The sequence below is a fragment of the Hipposideros armiger genome, unplaced genomic scaffold (assembly GCF_001890085.2).
Source record: "Hipposideros armiger isolate ML-2016 unplaced genomic scaffold, ASM189008v1 scaffold_85, whole genome shotgun sequence".
NCBI lineage: Eukaryota > Metazoa > Chordata > Mammalia > Chiroptera > Hipposideridae > Hipposideros > Hipposideros armiger.
The window spans coordinates 1,034,744-1,060,608 of NW_017731435.1; the positions used below are offsets into that span (position 1 = coordinate 1,034,744).

Sequence of the window (25,865 nt, forward strand, 5' to 3'; positions counted from 1 at the left end):
AAGGACGTGTCCACCAGCCAATGAGAGCGAGCCCTGCACAGGCCGGGCCACACGACCGCGGAAGCCAGAGCACTTCAAACATGCACTGCCCAACAGCTACCATACTTGACGTCCACGCCAATCAAAAACGGGCCCCAATGCTGGAACTACTCGAAGAATCCCTCAAAGCGACTATAATTAATTCCTAATGGTGTGCACAAACATTTAAACCAGATAATTATTAATATTAATATAGTATTTCTTGTTGCACCAGAACTGTTCACTGACTTATAAAAACATACTGAATTCGATTGCCTGGAATTTCATTTTTCTATTTTTAAAAAATCTTCCACTAGACTTGGAAAAAGGGTTAGGCTTCTCCTTGTTAGAAATGTCACTTTTTAAATGAAATGACTCAAAATAACCTAATTTGCTTAAGTGAAACTGAAATATTCTGTAATGGACTAAAAGAGACTAAATCTATGTCATTTATACCCAGGGGGTGTATCATGTTATATAATTAATGGTATTCCAGCTCTGTCAGTGATTTTCAAACTTAATTAAAATGGACTGAATCTTTTAAAGAGGAACTCACATGACTGCCAGTGGTGAGAAATCATTTTCATTAAGCTATGTAAATATGTATAAAGCAAAAATTAGTAATACTCTGTAGAGTTTAGAAGAGCTCTAAAATCAAAATAAATACTCCAACTAAATACTAACAAAATTAAAAAACCAATAAAATTTAAGTTACCAACATGAATTTCATATGATGAATATTATTTTACAAAACCAAACTGATGCTAAAAGCATAAACGTGATACTGAGTGAGGGCACCGAAACAGGTATTTTAAAACAACCACGTAGCGCGTGATGCCTCAACCCTGCCCATTCTCTGTCGGAGTGGCAGGGCCTGCCCGGCACAGCTCAGACTGGCACCTCCAGGCCTCTTCCCAGAGCTAGCGCCCCAGCCAGGCGCAAACAGTCCGTGTCGAGGCGCTCTGCCGTCGGCAGCACCTGGCTGATCAGAAAGTACTTACCAAGTATCTGCCCATCCTCAGAAGCTGTGCAGCACGCCCAGCAGCCCCTAGGAACCCACTGCAGACTCCGGTAAGGGTGGGGGACCCGGGGAGGTGCCCATCTTCTTCTCTCAACTCCCATCACGGGATCGGAAGGAAAGGAAAGAGACACCGTCCACAAGACAACAAGTGGAAGCAGGGGCTGGAGGAACGGGGACCGACCAAGGGCCTCGGGGGCTGGGCACAGAGACGGCAGGACGTCTGTGCAGAACTGCGGGGTCCCCAGCGTGCCCCATCCTGATAGGTAAGGGCACCAGCTACTCCCACTTCTTGTTTTCCTACGCTGACAGCCAGCAATGACGGTTCCCACCACCCCCAGGGGTCCTCTCCAAAGTGATAACGCCTGGGACAGAAGGCCTCAAGATTCACACACATGGGGCCCTTAAAGAAGTGACCAACCACAGGGAGACCCTCCAGCTGAAAAGCCACGTGCTCACAGAACTGCCTATTGGTCCAAAGCAGCTCCATCTAAAACCTGAACCAACAGCTCAGGATCAGAAAGAGAAAACCCCGAAACAAAGGAACTTGGAGCAAAGAGGGGCAGTGTGTCAATAACATGTCAAAGAAATAACAACGGATGTCGCCAGGGGCTAATGCCCAGAACAGTGATTACCAGTGTTGGCTGGGTGCCAGGTACCACGCTCACTGAGCACAGCCCCTGCATTAACCTGGCGGGCCTGGGAACAGCCTATGAAGTGTGCTGTCCGCTGCAGAGGGGCAGGAGCTGGGCACGGTGGGCATGGTCTCCAGCTCGTCCATGGCGGCAGCCCCGGGCGGAACCCAGGGGAAGGGTGCCCCTATCTCCAGTGGGGCCCCTAGGAGACCGGCAGATGCATGAGAAAGGAAACAAGGAAGAGCCCGCTGAAACTCAAACAGTATGACAACAATCAGGAAAGAAATGAGAGGAACGGGCTAGGCAGCCCCCCACCCAGGTAACGCATTCCAGAAGGAGAACAGAGAAAAGGAACGAGACAGGAGCTTCCCAGAGTGGAAGCACATGAGCTCCAAGCTGCAGGCCCAAGGGGCTCCGCGCATGACTAATGAGCAGACTGGGCCGAGGTGTGGCCTCTGAAGTCCAGAACGCCAAGGGTCAAGGGGGACCCTAACATTCTCCAGAGAAAACAAAGGATCAGACAGCATCACACAGGATGCAGGAAAATGGGGGATGGAAGACCAACCGCCCTCAAGATTCCGAGAGAAAATAAATTTCAACTTATAATTCTATACCTAGCCAAATTTCCCAACAAGCTCGAGGGAGGAGTGAATATGTTTTCAAACACGCAAAGAGCAAAAACAACAAAACCCCCTTTTCTCAGGAAACCACCAGAAGATAAGACTAAAGCAAGAGAAAGGAAAACGGGGGATCTGACATCCCAGCAACGGTGACGGAAGTCCCAAGACAGGAGCCGAGAGCCCTGGACAGAGCCGTCCCTGCTGGCGGGGGCTGTGGCCAGAGGACAGCACCCTGGGGAGAAAGGCTCAGCCGCTGTTTGGGAGGAGTTACAGCACCCGCCTTAAAAATGGCAGTAAAGACACAGAGAGCCCCACACATGAAAATATCAATCATTAGCTCTAGGAAACATGAGAACTTGTATGAAAAAGAAAACGAGTACGACACTCAGTAATGAACAATATTTACATAGTCAACAGAACGCTGACGTCACCAAGACTTCTAAGGGTCTCCACTCCTTTCTCTGGCTGGGAGGGGCGGGTGCCAGTGGAAGGGGCCATAGTGAAAAGGCTGTCATCAGTTACCGCCACTGGAAAATCAGGAAATCAGAAGCTGGCGGTGTGAGGCGGTGTGAGGCGCTACGAGGGCTGCGGGGGGAAACGCAGTGCGTGGGGTTTTACAATTGGGGACTAAGAAGTGGTGACCATGTGCCCGTGGGCACGATGTGGGGGGAGCAGAGGGGGGCTGTGAGGCAGGAGAGAGAAAGGTTAGACTACAGGAACGGATGTGGGTCCAGGGCACAAGTGGGGGGCCGCTGGAAGAAAGGAAAAGGGGCACCCCCATGGGGGGCACGTCAGAGGTGTGCTGCTACAGAAGAGGCATGAGAGAAGATGAATCTGCTAAGAGTGAAAAGGGAACGTAAGGACGTCTCCTCTGAAAAGACAGAGTGAGCACACTAGAGAAACGCTGGATGTCAACCAGTGTCCATGCCTGAGTGGGACGTGAGGGCAGCAAACACAGGTTTGCTCTCGGCCCTGGGGACATGACCAACAGGCGGGTCCCTGCCCTACCGGGACTGATAAGTTCAGTTCATGAGAAAGCTGTGAGTGAGACCACCTGCAGAGCTCCGGAGCTGTGCGTTTCCAGCTGGCCATCCAGTGGCCTGGGTGTGAGCTCGGGGAGGGCAGGCAGTCGGTGAGCCCAGGTCTGGGGTTTCGCCGGGGGTATGACAGGGATGGGCTGAGAGGCTGAGTGAGCCAGAAGCCACAGTGTCAGACCCAGGAATCCAGCCAAGGGAGGGGATGACTGGGGGTGGGGAGGGGCTGGAACAGATGGTCCGGAAGGGAGCGGGGGTGGGGGTAGGAGCCCAACTGAGTGCAGAGTACAGGAGACCTGAGGCCTCAGTGGGGCACGGTGGCTGACAGCCGAGAAGAGCAGGGTTGCGCATAGCTCCAGGTGGGTCAGCCTCACGGAGACCCAGAACCGCCCCACTTGGTGGGCCCAGAACCCTGAGCATCACTGACACAGGCCCAGAGCAGGACACGGCTCGGGTGCAGGTTCTGGGGGAGTATGTAGGCCACTGTTACGTTCCCCCCGTTCCCCACTAAACTCTCAAGTTTTTCAAAACAAAACATACAAAGGTGACTATATCATCGATTCTACTTCTGTCAATCTTTGCTGCCACTGCCCTGCGTCCAAAGTGACCATGGCCTCTGGCTAAATTATTGAGACAGCCTCCTCCATGCTCCGTCACCTCTGCCACAGTCCAGTCTCCACAAGCAGACGGAGGAATCTTTTTAAAGACATAAATAAATACCATTACAGCCGGCGGAAAACCCTGTCATCACCCAACCACCACAATCCACTTTTTAATTCACCAAATAAGTAAAATACAGACTTAGAACTTATCAGCCCAAATTACTGAGTCACTACCAAAACAAAACGAATCCACATGACATTAGATAGGAGATAGAGTTTCCAGCAGTTTCATTTTCTCCCTCCGTCATCAGTTAGTTCAAGACGTGGAGGGTTATTGCAACGCTACCTCTTGGCCTGTGACCACAGTATGTTCCTGGTAGGAACGCGGCTCCGCGGACCGGAACAGCGGCCAGCAGGACCTAGGGAGGCCCGGAGTCCTACATGCTCACAGGACCACTGCCCCTTCCTAACATTCTCCACCTCACTATTGGGACCTGCCTTAGAAACTGTCCCGAGAAATGGTGACGATTCAAACCAATCATCTACCTCTCCATCAAAGCTGATCCTAGGCCCATAAGTATATGAAATGTTGTTCAACGTCTTCAGCCCCAAGGCGAAGGCAGGAAACTCCGCCCCCACGGCTGTGCAGGGCCACAAGACCATGAGCAGGGGCCCCCCACTCGGCAGGTTCACCTATTCCAACCAAGCAGGTCCTTTCCAACCACCACCACCACCCTGCCCACCATCTCTCCCTCCAGCTGTGAATTTGTAGGAGCTGGACCCAGGGTGTGGCCATTCATCTCATGCTCAGAACATGTGTCAGAGTGACATGCATATTGCAGGGACTCAAACAATGACACAGAACATTAATCTAGTGATAAGAGGCTTTTTGAATACCAAAACTCAAAAATCTGTACGATGAGTTCATTAATATAATCACATTACGGAGTAAGCAGGATCTACTGTCCAAGAACGAAGTCTGATGAGAGTGTCAGATCAACCACACAACTTCCACTTACTACGGTCTATGATGACACAGCATCTGGGATATTACACGTTTACATGAAAGAAAAAGTGGGAAACTTTTTACCCGACACAAATAAAAGTGTATGTGTATCGATGCAATATACATATTGTCTTTAAAAGCAGATCACCCAAGGCAAAGGTTCTCTGTTCAGAAAGCAGGCATGAACTGATGGGAGTGAGTTATAAGCCTCCACCAAATATACAAAAGTGGAAAACTGTAAGAGGTTAGGAAGAGACATAGTCGGGTTCTAGACTAGAGACACTTAATCTAAAAGCACCCCAAATTGAACTTCTCCAAAAATTATGACTGGATTGGATAAAATGTAACAAAACAGAAAAACCTGAGCATCATTTTCTATCAATCGCTAAAAAAAAAATTCTACAATGGAAATGTCATCAGGGTCAATCAACTAAAGCTTCATTTCTCTGCTACAAGAACAAACAGTGTTTTAATAAAAGGAAAAGGATACCACATCCTAGTAATACAAGGTTGACTGAACATGTGACAATGAATCAACGTAATACACCATGTAACAGAATCAAAGGAAGAAACAAATGGTTATCTCATGCACAGATGAAGAAGCATCTGACAGAATCCAACACCTTTTCATGATAAAACACTCAGCAAAACTAAAGATACAAGGGGACTGCCTGAACGTGATAAGGGGCACCTACAAACACGCCCCAGCTCACATGCACCAAGTCAGCTCAGGAGTGAGGCAGGATGTCTGCTCTGATCTCTCCTAGTGAACATTCCACTGGAGGTTCCAGCCAGGGCACTTAGGTAAGGAAAAGAGGTAAAGAGGTAAAGGGAATCCAGGTCGACAAGGAAAAAGTAAAATGACCTGTTTGCAGATGATATGATCACCTGTGTAGAAAATCCTGAGGAATCCACAAAAATGATCAGAGCTAATATACAAGTTCTATAAGGATGCAGGATATAAGATCAATACAAAAACTCAACTGTATTTCAATATACTAGCAATAAAAAATCTGAAAATGAAATTAAGGAAACAAATTCATTTACAATATCAAAAAGAATAGAATACTTAGGAACAAATTTAACAAAAGGATTGCAAGATTTATAAACTGAAAACTGCAAAATATTGTCAAAAGAAATTAAAGAAAACCTAAAAGAGGAAGACATTTATTTCACTCATGGATTAGAAGACTTAATGTTAAGATGGTAATACTCCCCCCCCACAAAATTGATCCTCAGAGTCAAGGCAATATACCCCAAAATCCCAGCAGTTTTTTTTGGGGGGAAGGAGGGGGCAGAAATGGAATGGCTAATTTAAAAATATACACAGGAATAAAAGGGACCAGCATAGCAAAAATAATTTTAAAAAAGAACAAAGTTGGAGGACTCACACTTCCTGATTTCAAAACTTCACTACAAAGCTTCAGTGATCTAGGCAGTGGGTGTGGTCTGGTCCAAAGACAGGCAGACAGACAGACCAAGGAGGAGAACTCAGAGTCCATTCACAAAGATACCCTCACGTCTTCGGTCAACTGATTTCCAACAGAGGTGTTAAGACAAGTCAATGGGAACAGCAGCCAGGATTGTAGATAACGGTGCTGGGACAACTAAAAAGCCACATGCAGAAGAAAGACGTTGAACCTTTACCTAACACCATATACAAAAGTTTCACTCAAAATGGATCAAAGACCTAAACGTAAGTGCTAAAGCTATAAAACTACTGGAAGAAAGCAGGAACAAAACTCTGTGATATTGGATAAGGCAATGGTTTCTTAGCTATGACACCAAAAGCACAACAGACAAAAACAGATAAATTGGACATCATCAAAATAAAAAGTTATTGAGCATCTCAGGATACTATCCAGAGAGTGAAGACAATGCACACATGGGAGAAAATTTTTACAAATCACCTATTGGATAAGGGTCAAGTATCCAGAACACATAAATAACACTTTAACAATAAAACAATTAAAAAATGGGCAAAGGATAAAAAAATGGGCAAAGGATCTGAACTTTTCCCCAAAGAGGATATACAAATGATGACTAAGCACAGTGTGAACAAAAAACGGGGTCTATGGAAAGTAACCTCCCCGGTCATGTGATCATGAACGCCTCTCTGGGCTGGCCATGGTGGGTGGTCCTGTCCCAGGCCTCTAATCTCTTCAGTAAAAGGTCTGAAGCCAGCCCTGTCCTGGTTCTCATGCTTCTAGGTTAACACTCCTTTGAAATACCGGAAGTAACACCCCTTGAAGGGTATTACCCGCCTCAAGAGAGCACATAATCTTAAATCCATCCTGCCTGGCTTTCTCCCACCTTCATGTCATCTTCATCACCTTCCCGCCTTAATTTCAAATGCATAAAAGAAGCTACAAAACTGTTATTCCGGGGGGCGTTTGAGATCTTGCTCCCTACATGGTGTCAGTGTCGCTCAAATAAACTCCTATAAAAATTCTCTACAGGACTGGACGTTTCCTACATTGACACCAGAAGATGTTCACCATCAGCCACCCAGGAAATGCAAACCAAACCACAGTGGGGTACCGCTTCACAGTTACTAGCATGGCTAAAACAAGACAAACAGAAGGACACTGGCAGTGAGGACGTGCAGGAACCACTGGTGGGGCTGTGACACAACGCCGTCTCCATGGAGGGCAGTATAGGACCAAGCAATTCCACCCCTAGGTGTCAGGGGCCCCAAAAGCCTGAAAACACACGTCTACACAAAGACTTGTAATGGATGTTCACAGCAGCGCTATTCATAATAAAAGATGCTGGCAACAGCCCACCTGTCCATCACATGATGAACTGATACACAAACGTGTTGTGTGCATATGGAATGTTACTCGGCTATACTAAGGAGTGAAGTACTGATAAATGCTACGACACGTATGAACCTTGAAAACATTATGCTCAGTGGAAGAAGCCAGTCCTAAAAGGCCACATACTATATGATTTACTTTATATGAAATGTTTGTATCTCAACAATGCTGTTTTTCAAAAGTACAACATAAAAATGATTGGATCAACTCATTGAAAGAGTCCTTATAACTTGTAACATTTCTCAATTATATTCTAAAAGTAGATGAAATTATTCCAAGTTTTTTTCTAAACAAAAAGCTGCTATGACTTTTTCAGCAAAACACTACTTTTGATGCCCATTTCCATTTAAACCTAAAAAGCCCTTGTTTTCTTCTTGGTTACTTTACTTCCAAGCCATGTGCAGAAGGCAGCAGAGGGATATGGTGAATGGTTTGTTGTTTTATCAGGAAAATTGGTATTTACATCATTCCCTTGCCAGAAGTCTTTAACGGGTTTCAGCAGACTTCAAAACGTGGGAAGCCACATCTAACCTCTGTCATTCAAACCCAATGGAGAGCCAACCCCTCTCCACAGAGAATCTGAGCCGTACACAATACTCCATGCTATTATGTTTCTCCCACGCCATGCTGAAAAATGAGCAAGTTTTATTCCAAAAGGCCGTTGACTGTATATTCTAACCTTTCTCCCAAACATACTAAATGGCTTGACTTACAACCACTTAAACCGTATGCTGAATTTCAAGCTTCGTAACTCTTCCGGGAAGAGCCGTGTTGAGCCCTGGCAGCCGTCTTCCAAGGCGAGTCAAAGCACTCTAACCGTTAAGAACAGTTAACATCCTACTAGACTCTTACGGAAATTACAACTACTCTCTCCAACAGAGCGCCACAGTGCCCTAACATGCTTCCAGCCCCTCTGCAGGGTGACTGCATCAGGTGAGCCCCACTGCCCTAAGGATACAGATCGAACGCCTCAATGGATGCCCCCTCTGCTTTCTATGGTCTGAACGCCCAGGCCTCTTTCAGTTTCTCCAGCTGGTCATAATTCTTCCTGTTCCAAGCTCTCCTCCATGCTCTACCCTCTGCCTGGACAGCTCCTCCCACCCCTCAGCTCTGTCCATACCCGTCCATCGTTCACACCAGAGCTCAGGGGTCCACTGTTCAGGGAAGCCCTTTGACTCCTGGAGCCTTTATCACAAAGGCAGTTATTTAACTTGTTATTGGGTAGTTGGGAAAGTCATGACGTACTCTTCTATGTTTTTCAATGCAAAAATGTGTCATGACTTTCCAGAAGATCCAATAATTGCTTCTGTCTTAGTCCCATGTCTGTTTTGAGCAGTGCTTTTTTTTTTTAAACAAAGAAAAAAAAATTTTTTTTTTAACTTTTATTGAAAAACAGTGTGTTTTTCCAGGACCCATCAGCTCCAAATCAAGTTGCTGTCCTTCAATCTTAGTTGTGGAGGGCACAGCTCAGCTCCAAGTACAGTTGCCATTTTCAATCTAGTTGCAGGAGGCGCAGCCCACCATGTGGGAGTCGAACCAGCAACCCTGTTGCTCAGAGCTTGCACTCTAACCAACTGAGCTACCCGGCCACCCCTTGAGTAGTGCTTTTGCTCATGGTACCTTCTATACCTGTACAATGGATGCGCCAGGAAGTGAAAGAATGAAGGGCTCCCAGTTCATTTACTCCCCTGGGTCACTCACTACTTGTCAGGAAGTTTTTTTTTTCCCTCCCCTCCCTGACATACGAGGTCTGCCAATTAAGTTCACGAACTCATCCTAGAAAAAGTTCTACATACACCTCACTGCTGAATATCACTACAGTCCCCTTTGAAGTCCTCCCCTTGGGAAGCTATGCACCCACGCCAGCGCCTAGTCCACCCTTCAAAGCCATTTGGAACTCTTTCTGGAATGGCCATCAGAGCTGTCATCGTGTTACCCTTGATGTCCTGAATGTCATCAAAATGTCTTCCTTTCAATATTTCCTTTATCTTTGGGTAAAGAAAAAAGTCACTGGGGGCCAGATCAGGTGAGTAGGGAGGGTGTTCTAATACAGTTATCTGTTTGCTGGCTAAAAACTCGCTTTGCTTTTGTTCATCAGTGAGCTCCTTCGGGACCATTTTTGCCCACACCTTTCTCATGCCAAGATTTTCAGTTAAGATTTTCCTGCTTCTCTATTGATCTTTACTTGGTCTGCTATACTTCTCACAGTCAGCTGACAATTTTGACGCATAATTCAGTGAATTTTTGCAATGTTTTCATCAGTTCTGCCCGTCACTGGCTGTCCTGACCTCTCTTCATCAGTGACGTGTTCTCTCCCCTCAGAAAAATGTTTAATCCATGTGTGCACTGCCCTTTTCTTCATGGCATTATCCCCATAAACTTGGACTAACGCCCCTGATTTCACTGCCACTCTTGCCAAGTTTAACAAGAAATTTAATGTTTGTCGGTCTAATTCAAGCTCAGGCATTCTTGCAACGGCACATAAAAACTCGCGACAATAATGAACACCACTCAGCAAGACACTGCCACACATCAATACGAACACAGCTGTGAGACAGATACACCAGGTTATTAAACCTCACCGAGCTGTTGGTACAGTGCTGCCAATGTAAGCGCAGGGTGCGAGTTCCTGAACTTAATTGTCAGACCTTGTATCCAGACAACACACACAACCAGCCCCAGACTCTGGGGGTGTGGGGCAGATGTATGGGAAATCTCTGTACTTTCCTCTTAATTTTGTTGTGAACCTAAAACTGCTGTAAAAGTCAATTACTCCTTTTACCACTGAATTCTACTGTTTTTTAATATTTAGTGACTTGAGGATGGCTAAAGTTACATTTCCCTCATTCTTTCATTTCCAAATTGAGATCACTACATACTTGAACTTAACCAGGACTCTATGGCAGAGGAATTAACAACAATTTTGGGAAATACTACTTCAAGGACTATCTGATATTTCAGATGACGTCAACAACTGACAGATACATCCTTTTTGGTATCATAAAGAACATCAAAATCTAAGAAGTGTGACCCCTAACATTCAACTGGATCATTAAGGTCTGAAAAAAGCACAGAGCTGCAGGAAAGCAGCAGCCACAGGGTAAAGCAGACACGTTAATCTCTGGTTGGTGGGAGAAACCGTGAAAGACAACATGTGCATCAATTTTCATAAAAATTCAAAAGCGGGGATGGCCTACATATGCCAATTTTACAAGTTGCCACTGATGGGGGAGGAGAGTGTACAGGAAACAGAACTGGGGAGTTAAAAAAAAAAAAGAGGACTTAAATTTGCATTGTAACCCTTACTTCTTAAAAAATTCTGGAACAAGTAAGACCAAATGTTGAGAACATGGGTCTACTGATTTAGATTAATAATAACATGTATATCTATTATGATTTTAAAAGCAACCTACAGTTTATCAAAATGTGAGATGGCAAACAGTTGAGTCTTTAAGATATTTCTGCTATATCTAAGGTGTATCCAAAAAATAATGAATTCATGACATTTGTTTAGAACATGTAGGTGAACAGAAGTCAATGCCAGAAACAAAGCTGGAAGTGGCCCCATGCTTAATCAAGTTACGTATGCTTATCAATGCACTGATACACGTGAGGCACTGGATCCCCCAATAATTATTTAGCTGGGTTGGTGTCTTGCTTTGTTTTAAATCTAGTGATGATACCAGTGCGTTTGTGGTGGATATGCTATTATGGATACCTATTGTGTCATTCCAGATACCCGGAGCAGAACACTTAAAACTCAGAAAAAACGCTTAAGGTATTCTCAAGCACAGTGAGTGGCGGCCTCAACAGGAGAGGAGGTATCCCACGGAGCAGCAAGGAAAACTCTCCTCTGTGGAGCTATTAGAAAGCCAGTCTTTTCCTTTTCTTAACCGGCCTTTTCCTCCTCGTCATTACAAACGCAACACATCCTTGGTGTGGAACACTAAGACAGATGTGAGCAGAATGAAAGCTCAAGTCCGCCCCCTGCCCCGTAACTTCGAGACCCACCACTTACATACACCACGCTGTTTTACGTGGTCAGCACATTGCCTTTGTCACCCAAGGTATCACAGGTGGCTTTCCGACAGGTGCAGACCCCTTTCATCCGCAGTGTGGGCGTACCACGATGCGTTTACTCTCATCACTACTTCTGGGCATTTACGTTTTTCCAGATGTTTTGTTGCTGCAATGCACAACTCTGTGAATACATCTTCATGAAATGCTGGCATATTCCCGTAGGATTCCTCTAAGTGGCATCATGGGGTCCCAGCCCTTGCTTGAAGTTTGACAGCCGCACACGATGGCAACTGCCCTCCAAAAATGACCGAGACACTATTTCCTTACCCCTTTAAAAATGAATGACACGCCTATGGATGTGGTTAAAAATGAAGACCTATCATTTTTTTCCTCCCACACAAATTTTCCTAATTATTCCCAGGGCACCTGCTACCTTTGAGGCAGGTGTGGTGAATCACTGAGAATTCACACTTTATTAAGATTCTGCTTCCTATGTGCCAGCATGGTGCTTTGTATTGTGCAAGGTACAGAAAAAGCTAAACATGTCCTATGTACCCACACAACTGCATTCCTATTTTAGCTGTGGTTGTGTCATCTCTGGAGATGTGGCTAACACAGGCTGAAGTCTGTCCCACGCTCTGAGTAAGTCTAACATCCTTACCGAGGTTTCTGTGAGTTCTCCAGAACCTTGCTTTCCTGGTTGTCCTGCCTCTGCCTCTGAACCTGCTACTACTATTCCAGTTCACCCCGTGACTCCCTCTTCTCAGCCCCATCGTCCTCTTCTACACCAGTATCGACCCAAACACGCAGCTCCAGTGTCTTCATTTCCCATGGCAGCACCAGCTACAAGAGCCTGCTTGTCAAACACACATGCATAGTACACGTAACTGAACTCCGGGCAGCAGAGCATACGACATGGGGCAAAAGGATTAAAATTCAAGGTCAACAACACAAACATTCAAAGAGACTAACATTCATAACACATAAAGAGCTTTTACAATTTGATTTTCAAAAAGCTCTCAGTAGAAAAATAGACAAATGATAGGATCCAACAATTCACAGAAGAAACAGTCAATGAAAAAACATCTCAGTGGCATAACCAGTAAGGAAATGCACATTCCAATGTTAGGTTTGCCTTTTAAATAGCTAAAATTAAAAGGACGGATGCTCTTGGCACAAGTTGAGAAGAAATTGCTTTGGGGAAGGTGGGAGTTGGGCAACTTAGCAGCATCCAAATGGAACACTGGGTGGCCTCTGACAGTGTCCACTCTGAGGCATCTAGGTACAGGAACACCTGCACTGGACCCGATTTGGCGGCTGCATCACTGGGAACAGCAAAGCTGGACACCGCCACCAGGGGACGAGTTAAGTTAATGCTGTAATCCAACATGAAATGCTAGGCAGCCCTCCAAAGGATCAAACAAAGCGACGCAGAAGGCAGCACAGTTAAAATAGTTAAGCAGGGGCTCAGGACTCGGGACACTGGGACTGATGCCCTGACTGCGGCAGCCACCAGCTCTGTGGGTCTGGGCACGTGACCTAAGCTAACTGCGATTCCACTTCACATTTGTAAGATGACGGCAACAGCAGCGCATCTTCTCAAGGGGCTGTGACACAGCTCGGCAGAGGTTGAGTCACTGTGACACCTCGAGCTCCACACCAGTAACGCAGACAGCAAGTGGCGAAACAGTATTTACAGTAAGATTTACATTTTGTAAGGAATACGAAACTACTGCTAACATGCTAAATTTTACAGTAAAAATAAGTAGATAAACGCATAGGATGTGGTCTAAACACACACACACACTGTCCCTTGTAGATGCCTCTGGGGAGAGCTCAGGAGAGCATCGGGTGAAGGGGAACTTTCACTTTTACTCTGCATGCGTCAGTATCATTAGGTTTTCTTTAAATAATGAATGCTTTGCGTTTGCATTTTGAAATAAAGACACTGAAATCCAGTAAAGATGAGAGGGGACAGTTAACCTTGAAATCTGCCTGGTCCTGTTATTCCTACTGCTAACAGAGCTTTAAAGCCGTACTTCTCAGTGGGGTCTGTGGACCGCTGGGGGTTCCCAAGAACCTCTCAGAGGTCCACAGGTCAAAACCATTTTCATGGTAATACCAACATACCATTTGCCATTTTCCCTGTGTTGTCACTTGCACAGATGAGAAAAAGCAATGGTGGTTCAAAGTGCTGATGCCTCAGCACAAACCTGGCAGTAGCACCAACAACTGTGGCTGTGTCCTGTTCACACCACGCACGCACAGGAAAAAAGAAGAAAAAAAGCCAGTTTTACTCAGGAATACCTGATGAACTGCCAAACTCACTGATTTTCCTCAATCCCCACCCTTCAGTATGAGCATCTTCAATGTTCTTTGTGGTAAAGTGGGCACTATGCATGAAGTACGGCTGCACCCGCGGACAGGGACCACCTTGGGGAAGAGCACGTGCACAGCTGCGTGTTACCAGCTCAACTGGCCACTTTTCCATGCAATGCCGTTTTTATTTGAAAGAACAGCTGACCAACTATGGTTGTTCAGACTTTGGTATCTGGGAGAAATTTTCTTGAAAAGGAACAAAGTGAGCCTCTCACTTCACAGGAAACAATTGATAGTATTTACTGACAATGATAAATCCAAGCTTTCAAGAGAAAATCAGGATTTTGAAAAACTTGCATTACTATTATTTTGACAACTTCCCACTTTAATATTAAGACTTTCCTAATGAGACCAGTGGTGGTATTAACAAATGTGATTTTCTTTGATCTTGTGTAATGAAATGTATCAACATTTAGCAAATCCAAATAACTGTACGAATATTTCCAAATGACCAGGTGTAATGTTACCAAATCAGGCACTTGAGCAAGTGATCCATTCAAAGTTTGAGACAGAACAATGGATTTTAAAGTAATGGGATCAAAAGTTCACGGATACAGTTTCAGGTTCCAAAGTATAACTCAACTTAAAGAAACCATCGTCCAGTTTTGTTGTACTATTGAAGAGAATATCCACAACTATATGAAAAGGCTATTGATCACTCCTTCCTTTTCTAATACATATAAGTCTGATGCCAAAGTTTCTTCCCATATTTCAATAAAACAATTAATTGCAAGAGTGAACGGAGTAGTGGAGCTGAGGAGCCAGCTGTTAAGCGCGATACTCAAGAGGTTTGCAGGACGTAAAACAATGCCACCATCCTCAATGAATCTGTTTTTGTTTTTCACTGAAAATGTTAACATGTAATAGATTATTATTTTAATGATATTTTAAGTCACTGTTTTAATTGTGAATGTATAAATATCGACACATACGAGTATAACCCACACGAGCAAAAGCTCTCAGTCCTTCTGGAACCAAAGGCTCTGAGAACCACTGGGTTAGCCCAGGGCTGGCAAACTAGAACTTGGACGGTCTGACCCCAGCCGCTCTGTTAACAGTGGTATTGGCCTGTGGCCACACCCACACCTAATGTGGGGTCCGTGGCTGCTTTCCTGCTACAAAGGCACAGTTGAATTCGGTCATTCCAACAGGGACAGTCTGTCCTGCAAAATCTAAGATAGTCACTATTTGGCCCTTTACAGAAACAGTTTGCAGAGCTCTGATTTAGAATAGCCCACATCTCCAGCCTTCATTACTATAGTAAGTTCCTAGTTGGCTTTTCCGCCTCTATTCTCACCCCATCACCATTAATTCTCCAGAGGCCAGAGTGGCCTTCCTAAAACACGTGACGTTGCTGTCACTGCTCTGCTTAGTCTTAAAGGCTGGTGAGCACAAGCACTTTAGAGTGCCGTTCAGAGTCCTCAGCACAGTAGCCAGCACCCCCATACCCTCCCACCCGCCCTGCCAAGTACTCTGGTTTCCCAGAACGCACCATTCTCTCAAGTCTCCACTCCAAGCCCCCTCCACCTGGAACCTTCTTCTCCCCTTCCCTTCCTCCCTCGGCCTCCACACACCCTCATTTCCCCCATCCACTCCCCACCCCAGTCTGTGCACTGGGCACTTCTAGCACAGTCCCTGGACACGCCCTGCTCTCAGAATGGTGGGATGACCCGTCTGTTTGTCAGTCTGTCTAAATGGAGGGCTTCGTGAGGCAGGAACCGGGTCTCTCTATTCCAACACCAGCACCAGCAGCCCTTCAGGACACTGCTGTGACCTTTATAGATGAACCACACCCCCTTCATTTTCTTAAATTGGTTCCCTGGAGAAACAGAGGAAGTTATTCTCCTACGCAAGGTGGTCACTCAAGACAGCAGCACCCTGACAGTTCTCAGGTGCCCCGCTGCCTGTTTGCCAGAGCTGTCCCCACATTCTCCGGAGTCTTCCTACAACTCTGGAATGGTCATGGGGTAGCACCCTGGCTTCACGGAGGAGCAAACAGAAGGTGAGTAACCTGTCAAGTCACCACAAAGCTAGGAAGGAGCTGAAATGGGGTTTGTGCCAAATCCTTTTCACACTGATTAACATCAAGCTGAAGAAACAAGCCTAGTCCATGTGATAAAATGGAGGAACAAAAAGCAGGATGCAGCCAGCTGCTGAACACCCCAACACAAAGCAAAGGGAAGGTCGGACTTGAAGGCAGAGCACTGGGGGCCGGCTGAGGGGCGCGTTGGTTAGGAGTTGGCTTGGGACGCCATCTCTGAGCAGCAGGGCCCCGGTTCGGATCCCACATAAGGGCCAGTGATGCTGCGTCCTCCACAGCTAAGATGTTGAACAACAGCTCGACCTGGAGCTGGGCTGCCACGAGTGGCCAGCGATGGCATAGGCTGCAGTGGGGCTGCCATAGCTACCGTGAGTGGCCGGCAGCTGGCGTGAGAGGCCAGCAGCCGCTGTGAGTGGCTGTCCAGAAGCCAGCGACGGATCTGCCTCACCCGGGAAGAGCGCAATGATAATACCAACATGGGCCAGTGAAGCGACGTCCTCCACAACTAGACTGAAGAACAAAAGGACAGCAACTTGTCTGTTCCCCTTCCCTGATTCCCCAACACACTGTTCCCCTCCTCCAATTCCCCAATAAAATCTTTAAAAAAAAAAAAAAAAGAGCACTAGATCAAGAGTGGCTGAGCAGTGAGTGAGTCACAAGGAAAGTGGCATGTGAGATGGGTTTACAAGGATGGATAGGATGTGGAGGGCAGACAGGAAACAAAAATAACGTTCCAGTTTGGAAAGGATTATGAGCAAAATTCAAGGGATGGGAAGGATCACTGAATAATAATGGAAAAACCAAGAGTTCAGACCCAATGGAAGGGATCGGAGAAAACAAGAAATTGCTATTTTTATATTTACATATAGCTACAACCAAACACCTTAAAATACCTGAGAATTAACGGTTGAACCAAGCAGCTGCAATACTTTACAGGTTACAAAAGCACTGCACATTGTCTGATCCTAACAAAAACCTTCTGATGTAGTTGCTAGAGAAGCAGGCGAAGGTTCAGAAAGGGCCTTCTGACTTGATCAGTGGCAGAGACACACAGAACCCAGAACCTCCTATGGGAACAGACTCTGAAAATCAAGGACAATGATTTAATACTACCATAAATCTTGTAAACTTAATCTGATTATGTAACTAAGATCAGTCCAGCTTCTTGAACACGAAGCCTGATTTCAGAGACGTTACGACGTACCTGTGCTAAGTGCGTCGAATGCATTAATCTTAAGAAAACCACACACGTCTGATTTCCTAAAGGCAGAATGTCCACACGAAACTCCTAAAGGAAACTGCCAGAATGTTACTAGATCCTTCTCTTCCTTGATGGCTTTCCCCAGAAGATGCTTTCCTGGAGGCCCTTCTCAATGGTCTAAGTGTATTAAGTAAATGGGCATGACACAGTGGAATGTAGACACCAGACTGGGAGTAATTCAAACAACCAGGCAATGTGTCCCATTGCAACTTAAAAAAAAAAAGTCAGTGATAAATACTGAATGCTATCTCTTATACACAGAAAAAAATCAATCACCCTACTCTAAAAATAGTGACTATGACTGAAAAGCTTTGCATTTACAACTGCCATATTTCACTGATTCTAAGGAGCACATTTTCCCACATTTAAACATCTTTGAAATCAGATGTACCTTATATTCAATGAAACACAGCAATTTCCTGGTATTGATGCCCAAGTGCCCTTCATTTTTGTCACCCTTCTCCAACTTAAACGTTTCTTCCTTGCTTTCATAGTATCGATGTAACCCCTTCAGGAAGGCTGGCCCTGCCGGATTACCCAGATACTCATCATCATTTATACAACACCCTAGACTCAAGCTTGAGTTAAACAGATGAACCTTTAGTTTTCTTCAGTATTGTTTTTTCAGAACAAGACTGTCTAATTCAAAGCAACAGATCAGGTCATGGATTAAGAATCTGATTAAAATACTCCAAGTTCTGAAAGGAACCGCCGATACCAAGCTTTACAAAAAGTCACATGAAACCAGGTAGGAGTTCATCACAAGCCCTCCTCCAGCCCCTCCCCACTGTTTCTCCAGAAAAGCGATTCCAGAGCAAAGGGAGCAGACCCAGCCCCTGCCAGGAGGCAGCTCCAGTCGCGGGAAGTGGCCTGGCAGGAGCGTGGTCTGTCTGACAGGCAGGTGTTCCAGTGATTCAACCTCTCTGGGATTCCAATACTTTGAGAACAGCCATTCTTGAACCCTTGTGACTGATCTTATATCACTTTGAGAGGCACTTCCTTTAAGGCATCTCATTTTCATTTGCTTTCAGGTCAATTTCCTACAATTGCTGGTGGTGCGATCTCCTGGGCTTTAGAAGGACTTGGAGCAATCCCAAGACTGGGATGTCCATCCCACAGGGGGTGCTGCACCAGTACTGGCCGCACATGGTCACTGGAGCAGTAGAGCACGTGTGGGCCCTGGAGCCAGTCGGCCTGGCTTCAAACCCTGGCTCTGCCAGACAGCAGTTCTGACCAAGTCATCTGGCCTGGGCGCCTTGGCTTCTGAACCTACAGCTGGAAACAACACACAGTTCCTCCCTCCTGAGGTTGTGTGAGGATGAGAGCGACGGACACAGGTAGCTGTCACCAGCTCTGGGCTGGGACCTCCACAAGGGCGAGGGGCTGGGGCACCCAGTTTCAAGACTGAGGTGCTTACACTCTGCTCAAGACAGAGAAGCGAGGTTACAGTACTGTGTGGCATCTGCTAACGACATCCACCCAGTGCATCGTCTAAGGAAAGGGAGCGGGGCTGGGTGATGGTGTCAACATCATGCATGACAAATCTGCACATTTAACAGCTTCCAAAAAGTGATCACCGTTCAGAGCGCAGGTCTCTGGAGGCACCAGCTACCAAACAACTTCTCACTTCCTCTGGAATCCTCCCTGGGGGTTAGGATTCTCATTCACTCACTCACTCACTCACCTAGGAAAAGCAGCTCACCTAATTCACCTTCGGGGCCATCGATGGCCACAGCCAGCTTGCGGTACGGGACGGAGAGTGAGGCACGGCAGCAGTGACGTCACTCATGCACTTTGTCATCAGCAGGACAATCACTAATCTCCAAATTGTGAGCCCAGCACTGCTCCTGCTCGCAGGGAGATGGGAAATCCCTGATGGTACCATGGCTGACCTGACCTATGAGCAAAACCCTGTTCTTACAAAAAAGAAAAAAGGGCACCAAATTTTACACAGTACACCACTTTCTTCAGGAGTTGGGACTCAAGTGTCCCAACACGACTAGCTTTAAAGACAAGAGGAAATCAAGAGCCTCCCTCCATTGTGCCCGCGCCTCAATCTTCAAAGTCAGGGAGCCTACGCCACCCGAGGCTCACGAGGTGCTGTCCTTACTCAGGTCACCAGAGGCCCCCAGCCTGATCTCAGTCGCTGTCCCATCACCCATGGCCGAGGAAAGCACACGGTCCAAGGTTACAGTGGGACTCCTCAGGTAGAGCTCAGACCAGAACAAAACCTTCAAGAACTGAACGCCTGACGAGCCACAAATCTTAGCAAATAAATTTCTGGTCCGAGCACCCCTTAACTTGCCCACCTCCTGTCATCGCTTCCCGACATTTCTTCATCAAGGTGTTCGGGCACAACCAGCTTCTTGACCGTCTTCTTCACTCTCGTTGCTTCACAATCACTAGTTGTTAACAATGACATTTTCCTTTATCATCAACTTCTACTGGAATAACACAACTCAAAAGAACACAACTTGACCAACAACATGACAAAAGGAAGATGTATAAATGTGCTACCCTGATGGATTACTGAGGCCAGAGCATACATGGATTAAGACACAAAGCTCTGAGTACATACAACAATAAAAAACACTGGGGCCATTACCATAAAACAATCTCGCAGAAAAAGATAGCCTGAAATACCAAGCTTTTAGATGTATTCACAATTCTACTTAAAACTGCCAAAAAATTCCTATCAGTTTAATTCACAGGACAAAACAGTTGTCAAGATTTTTTTAAAGGACAGCCTAACTATTTTAGAAGTGCAACATGCCACTTAAAATGTCAGTTTAGTTAGATTTAAATTTTAATTTATTCAGCTTATCAACAACTTCTTAAAAAAAAGAGAAAGGAACCAGAAATTAAGACAGGCATCAAACCCTCTCCCCTCTCTACCCCTAAACAAACAGGATTTGCTTTACTCCTGATAGAAATTTTGAGTAAGCTGAACTGTCACCCACTTGCATATACAAAATGAAAAAAGGTAATATACCGTATTTCCCCATGTCTAAGACGCTCCCATGTCTAAGACGCACCTTAATTTTGGGGCCCGAAATTTGAAAAAAAATGTATCAGATAAAGTTATTGAACTCAAGTTTTACTCATCATAAAATTCGTACAACTCCTCATCACTGTCAAAACCCCCAACCATGAGCTTGTCCTCATCTGTGTCTGATGACGAGTCACGGTCTTCGTATATTGCCTCGTCCTCAGTTCCATCTATGGCATCTGAAATGTCACACTTCTCAAATGACTTGACAACGACCTACAACCACTGTATAAGGCGCACCCAGTTTGTAGATCCCAAAATTTTCTAAAAAAGGTGCATCTTATACATGGGGAAATACGGTAGCTTAAATAAATTTGAGTAGAATCAAATCACTTAGGTTATATAAAATCACCTAGCTGCATCTCAAATCATGGACCTCTACACATTTCTTAGAGCGCGGTTTACTTGCTTCATAAGCAGGCGCTGTCCTAGGGCCAAGGATCTGCAGGTGTCAGTGCTGCCAGCGGCGAAGGACACGGATGCAAAAGGTCAGGGGCGGGCCGAGGAGGAGGGCCGAGGCTGTCAGTGACTTGGGGCAAACAAGGTGTATTCGGTGCAAAGACAAACCATTTCTATGAGAAGGTTAAGGGTTCACAATGCTCAGGAAGATGGCTGAACCACAAGAAGTCACTATGTGGCTGTAATGGAACTTCTGAGTTTCTCGGGGTCAGCGCTACACTCACTCGGCCGTGTGGACGGGAAGAAGCGCCTCGCTTCACGCCGACGCGCAGCTGCGCGGGCAGCGGCGTCCCGCCCACCGCCCTGACACCGTGCGCCCTGGCTCATTCTGGGCCACGATTAAGGAAAAGACCAATCGACTTCAAGTAATATCATGAGGTTCAAGAGTAAAATCTGCAGTAGGAACTCCAAAGAATTGATAATGAAATCCCAGCCCGGCTTTTAAAGAGGAAGAAACCGAGGCCAAGCAGCCTGCCCAAGACCCACAGGTGACCAGAGCGCCCGGGTGGGGAACTGAGCCTTCCCACTGCAGGTACCCCGATGTTGTTTCTTGAGGCCCGTTTCTGCAATGATTTCCATAGTTCTGCCAGGTGCAGGAGGCAGCCACCTGCAGCGGAACCAGGACCCAGAGCCCAGCACCCCCGCCAGGGACCCGAGCTCCCGAGCAGGCTCTGTGACCTTGGGCTCCTTCCAGAGCCCGCTGGGCCGGCCCGCGATCTCGGACGGGGGACCCGGCGCGCACGCTCAGGGCCACGGGCGCGCCTCCACCCGGGCAGAGCTCCCCGGAGCGGCCACGAGACCAGGGTCCCCGAGGGCCGCGGGCGGGTGCTGGGGGGGGACGCGGAGGAGCGCGGCCTTACCTTCGGCCACGTCCTCGTCGATGGCCCCCTTGACCTGCGAGAAGCACCACTGCAAGTCGTTGCCGCCCGCGGGGCAGCCGCCGCCTCCGGCTCCTGCGGACACACAGGGCGCGTCAGGCCGCGCGGACCCGCCCGTCCCCCTCTTCCGCCCCCGCCGCAGGCCCCGCGCCTCCCGCCCCGCCCCGCGCGGACCCCACCTGCCATGGCCGGCCAGGGGCTGGCGGGCGCCGAGGCGGCGGCGGACGGAGGAGGCGGCCGCAGCGCAGCTGCCGCAGGAGCACCTCAGCCTGGCCGCCGCCGCCAGCGCCGGGGAGGGATTTTTTTCCCTTTTCAAAATGGCGCCCAATGCCCGTCGCCCTGCTCAATGACGTCATCCCCCTCCGCCTCCTCCGCGGCCGCGGGCGGGGGCGGGGCCGCCGGGAGCTGCTGGGAGGCTCCGAGTGCGCCTGCGCAAACCGCCCGTGCGGCGCCCCAGGCCCGAAAGGGGGTGCTCCGGAGCGGCCAGAGTACGTCACGGCCAGCGGTGACCAGCGGTGCCCCCGGGCCAGCGCTCCTCTGAAGACCAGCTGCCGGGGCGCCGCTGTTCGCCCGCCTGTCTCGGGAGTTATAGGCGGTCTCGAGGCGCCCCGCCCCCAGCCAATGAGCGCGGCCAATAGAAGCGCGGTCCTTCGGCGGAGCAGCCAATGGGGGGCTGCACCTGGAGCGCGCCGCGTCTGAGCGCGTCCTCCCGGCCCGCGGTCCCTGCCGGGCCCGGCTGCAGACCTCTCTCCTCCGTCGCCGTGTGAGCTCCGGGAAGCCTGTGTTCTCTGATGGCGGCCAGGAGCGACCAGGTGAGCTGGGAGGCAGGGCGGGCAGACGGGGACGAGGTCCGAGCGCAGAGCCCGGAAGGAGGCTGAGGAGGCGCCACCTGTGCGGGGCTCCCGGAGAACCGGGAGCGGGTGGAGCCCGTGAAGGTGGGAAGGAACGGCAGCCCTTAAACGCTGCGTGCTGAGCGCCGAGAGGGACCCCTGGTTGTCGCGAGCGGGGTGCCGTTTCTGACCCGGAGGAGAGCAGTCTCGGAGTGGACGGTGCAAACCTGCTTTGAGAGCGTTTAAGAGAAAGGGAGAGGACAGTGAGAGGCATAGAAACGGGCCGTAATCTTTTTTTCTTGTTGATTTAGCCAGGCTGCTGCTCCTGAGCAGTTGAAAACGTGAGTCAGACTCTCTTGTGTGCAATGGCTTTAATGTGTGTTTAAGGTAAGTCTTTTGAAGTGATGGCAAGATAGTTAGTTTTAGTTTAGAATGTATTCTTTGGTTACTTAGCTACGATTAAACTTAAATTTAAAAACAACAAAAGTAACACAAAAGTAATATATGCCCGAGGAGAGTGAGCTGCCTTGCTTTATATCTTAAAAGTCTGAAGGAAATCCCAGAGGAACATACCCTGTTAGTTGTTCTTCCCTGCGTAACTTAAAAAAAATTTTTCTTCTTGGATTTATTTAGACTCTGGTAACTAAATACCATTTAAAATACTAAGTGTGGATTGTTTTCAAGTTCAGATTTAGTAGCTAGCTCCGAGGTATCACAGGTGTATGCACCCTATTGGTGAGGAGCGGGCTTCCACTCTGAACACACCAGGCATAGAACGTGGCTGCTCGCCCTGGCCCGGCTGACCGGAGGGAGTAGCCACAGGAAGCCCCGGCGTGCGTCCCCCGGGCCATTCATCCTCACCGTGCAGCCAGGGGCTGCACACACAGCTGCATCATAGAGTGCATTGGCTGCAATTGTGTCTTGGACTCTTTTTCTTTTTTTTTAAAATTTAAGACTTGTTATTATTTTTTTAGAGCAGCTTTAGGTTTACAATAAAATTGAGAAGAAGGTACAGGGATTTCCCATATACCCCTACAAAGCCTCCGCCCTTATCCACGTCGCTCATCGGAATGGTACATAGTTTACCAAGGATGAACCCAGACTGACTGACACGCCATAATTACCCAAAGTCCATAGTTGACGTTGGGGTCCACTCCTGGCAGTGCACATTCTATGGGTTTGGACGAACATGTGCTGACATGCATCCATCATGATAGTGTCACACAGGATTTTCATGCCGTAAAAGTCCTCTGTGCTGCGCCCAACCCCTGGCAACCACCCATCTTTTTATTATCTCCCTGGTTTTCCCTTTTCCAGAATGCCTTATGGTTGGCTTTTTTCACTTAGTAATGTGCATTTAAAATTCCTCTGTATTTTTAATGTCTTGATAAATAATTAACTTTTTAAAACTATTTTATTGGGGAATTGGGGGAGGGGAACAGCCAAGTTGTTCTTCAGTCTTAGTTGTGGAGGGCGCAGCAAGCTCAGCTCCAAGTGTTGTGCTCAATTAGTTGCAGGTGGGCGTAGCCACCATCTCATGTGGGAGTGGAACCAGCAGCCTTGTTGTTAAGAGCGCACACTCTATCCACTGAGCCATCTGGGCGGCAGCTCAGCTCAAGGTGCCAAGTTCAGTCTTAACTGTGGGCGGGCATAGCCACCATCGAACAGGCAATCTTGTTAGGAGCACGTGCTCTCACCAGCTGAGCCATCCTGCCACCTGTTGGCAGCTCAGCAGCAGCTCAGCTCAGGTGCAGCTCACTGGCCCATGTGGGAATTGAACCGGCAGCCCTGTTGCTCAGAGCTCGCACTCTTGGGCAAGCTCTTAACCAACTGAGCCACTCGGCCGGCCCCCAATAATTTCTTTTTATCGCTGAATAATGTTCCATTGTCTGTGAAGGGGAGCAGAGTTGGCTACCCTAAAATATGCCACTTTGGGATGTTGATTATTTGAGGCCGGTTAATTTTAAGAAACAGCAGATGTGGGAGAAGCTCTGAGAAGCCAGTAGAAGTTCCACTGAAGGGCGTTTACACATGCAAGGGCAGTGTCCATCTGTACGAGCGTCTCCCTCACTGGACCAGGCCAGCCTTCACCATCAACGGAGACGGCAGGGACGCAAGTCTGCGTGACGACCTGGCCCTTGTTTCTTGTGCTTTTCCTCACAACCTCCCATAGCTGACTCTCCACTTCCAGCATCTTCTTTTGTCTTTAGCTGAAGGTGGTGTTTACGGTGATGGCTTCCGCCACTTTGGTGAGTTCCTCAGTGTGCCTGGGTCTCTCCCACGTGTACAGAGGCAGACATGTTATTCAACGACAGCTTGTTTTTCTCTGCTAATCTGTTTTGTGTTGATTTGATTTTTAGTCCAGCCAGAAGAACCTTGAGGGTAGAGGATAATTTTCCTACCCAACTTCTGGATGCAGCGGTGTATTTATCCCTCGCCCACTGAAGGACGCCTGGATTGCTCCCAAGTTTTCGGGATTACGAATGAAGCTCTTTATAACCTGCCGCCTCTTCACTGCCGGAGTTCAACAAGGAACTGCGCTTAATTCCACCTTTTCTCTTTACTCCTGCCCAAAAGGACTGGCTCCTTGAATTCTTCTCCAAATGATGAAGAAAGGGAAGGCAGGAAGGAAAAAAGAAAGGACTACGTATGTTACATGACGGGACAAAAGGGACTTGGCCGATGTAATTAAGGCTGCAGACGCTAATGTAGGAGATTAGCCAGGATTATCTCTGTGTGCCTGACCTCATCTCATGAGCACCTAGAAAAGCCCAGCACTTTCTCCAGCTGGACTCCGAGAGATGCAGGGTGTGTGGGGGACTTAGCCTGCCCTTGCTGGAGCACGAGAAGGGATATGGCAGCGAAGACTGTCCTTGGCCGAGTCAGCAAGAAAATGGGGCCTCAGTCCTGGGCGAACCGCAAGGAACTGAATTCAGGCACCCGCCTGGAAGGGCTTGGAAGTAGACTGGTTCCGGGGGCCTCCAGACAGGCACACAGCCCACCAAGCGGTGCCTTGATTTTCGCCTGGACAGAGAGCCAGTGGAGCCAGTGAAGCCCACTTCTGGCCTCCGGAGCTGTGAGAGGACAGGTGGCTGTGGTCCTGTGCCATTAAGTTGCGGTAATGCCGAGGACAGGGAAAGAAAACGGAGACAGCGTGTCTGTGTGAAATAATGATTCGTGTCCACTCATTTGTCCA

At 47.7% G+C, this 25,865-nt stretch overlaps 1 protein-coding gene and 1 long non-coding RNA gene across 11 annotated transcripts in view; one reads left to right on the forward strand and one right to left on the reverse strand.

Moving 5' to 3' along the window:
• PPP2R2D (protein phosphatase 2 regulatory subunit Bdelta) overlaps window positions 1-22,292 on the reverse strand; it is a 40,298-nt gene extending 18,006 nt beyond the window's left edge. For 5 of the 10 annotated variants that reach the window (XR_002124214.1, XM_019644105.1, XM_019644108.1 and 2 more), the window contains exons 1-3: window positions 22,019-22,292; window positions 21,822-21,914; window positions 1,020-1,137 (exon numbers count right to left, since the gene is read on the reverse strand). Coding sequence is in view for 8 of the 10 variants with exons in the window: in XM_019644105.1 (XP_019499650.1) it covers window positions 1,020-1,137; window positions 21,822-21,914; window positions 22,019-22,195 (388 nt within the window). In the remaining 2 variants the exon portion in view is untranslated. Of the gene's footprint in view, window positions 1-1,019; window positions 1,138-19,155; window positions 19,226-21,821; window positions 21,915-22,018 lie in introns of those variants that run through there. The other 5 variants (XM_019644111.1, XM_019644109.1, XM_019644107.1 and 2 more) reach the window with 4 other exon arrangements.
• Window positions 22,293-22,562: 270 nt separating this feature from the next.
• LOC109383558 (uncharacterized) lies at window positions 22,563-25,857 on the forward strand. Its single transcript, XR_002124216.1, has 2 exons — window positions 22,563-22,651; window positions 25,030-25,857. It is a non-coding gene; the product is annotated as an uncharacterized LOC109383558 (long non-coding RNA).
• Window positions 25,858-25,865: the final 8 nt, after the last annotated feature.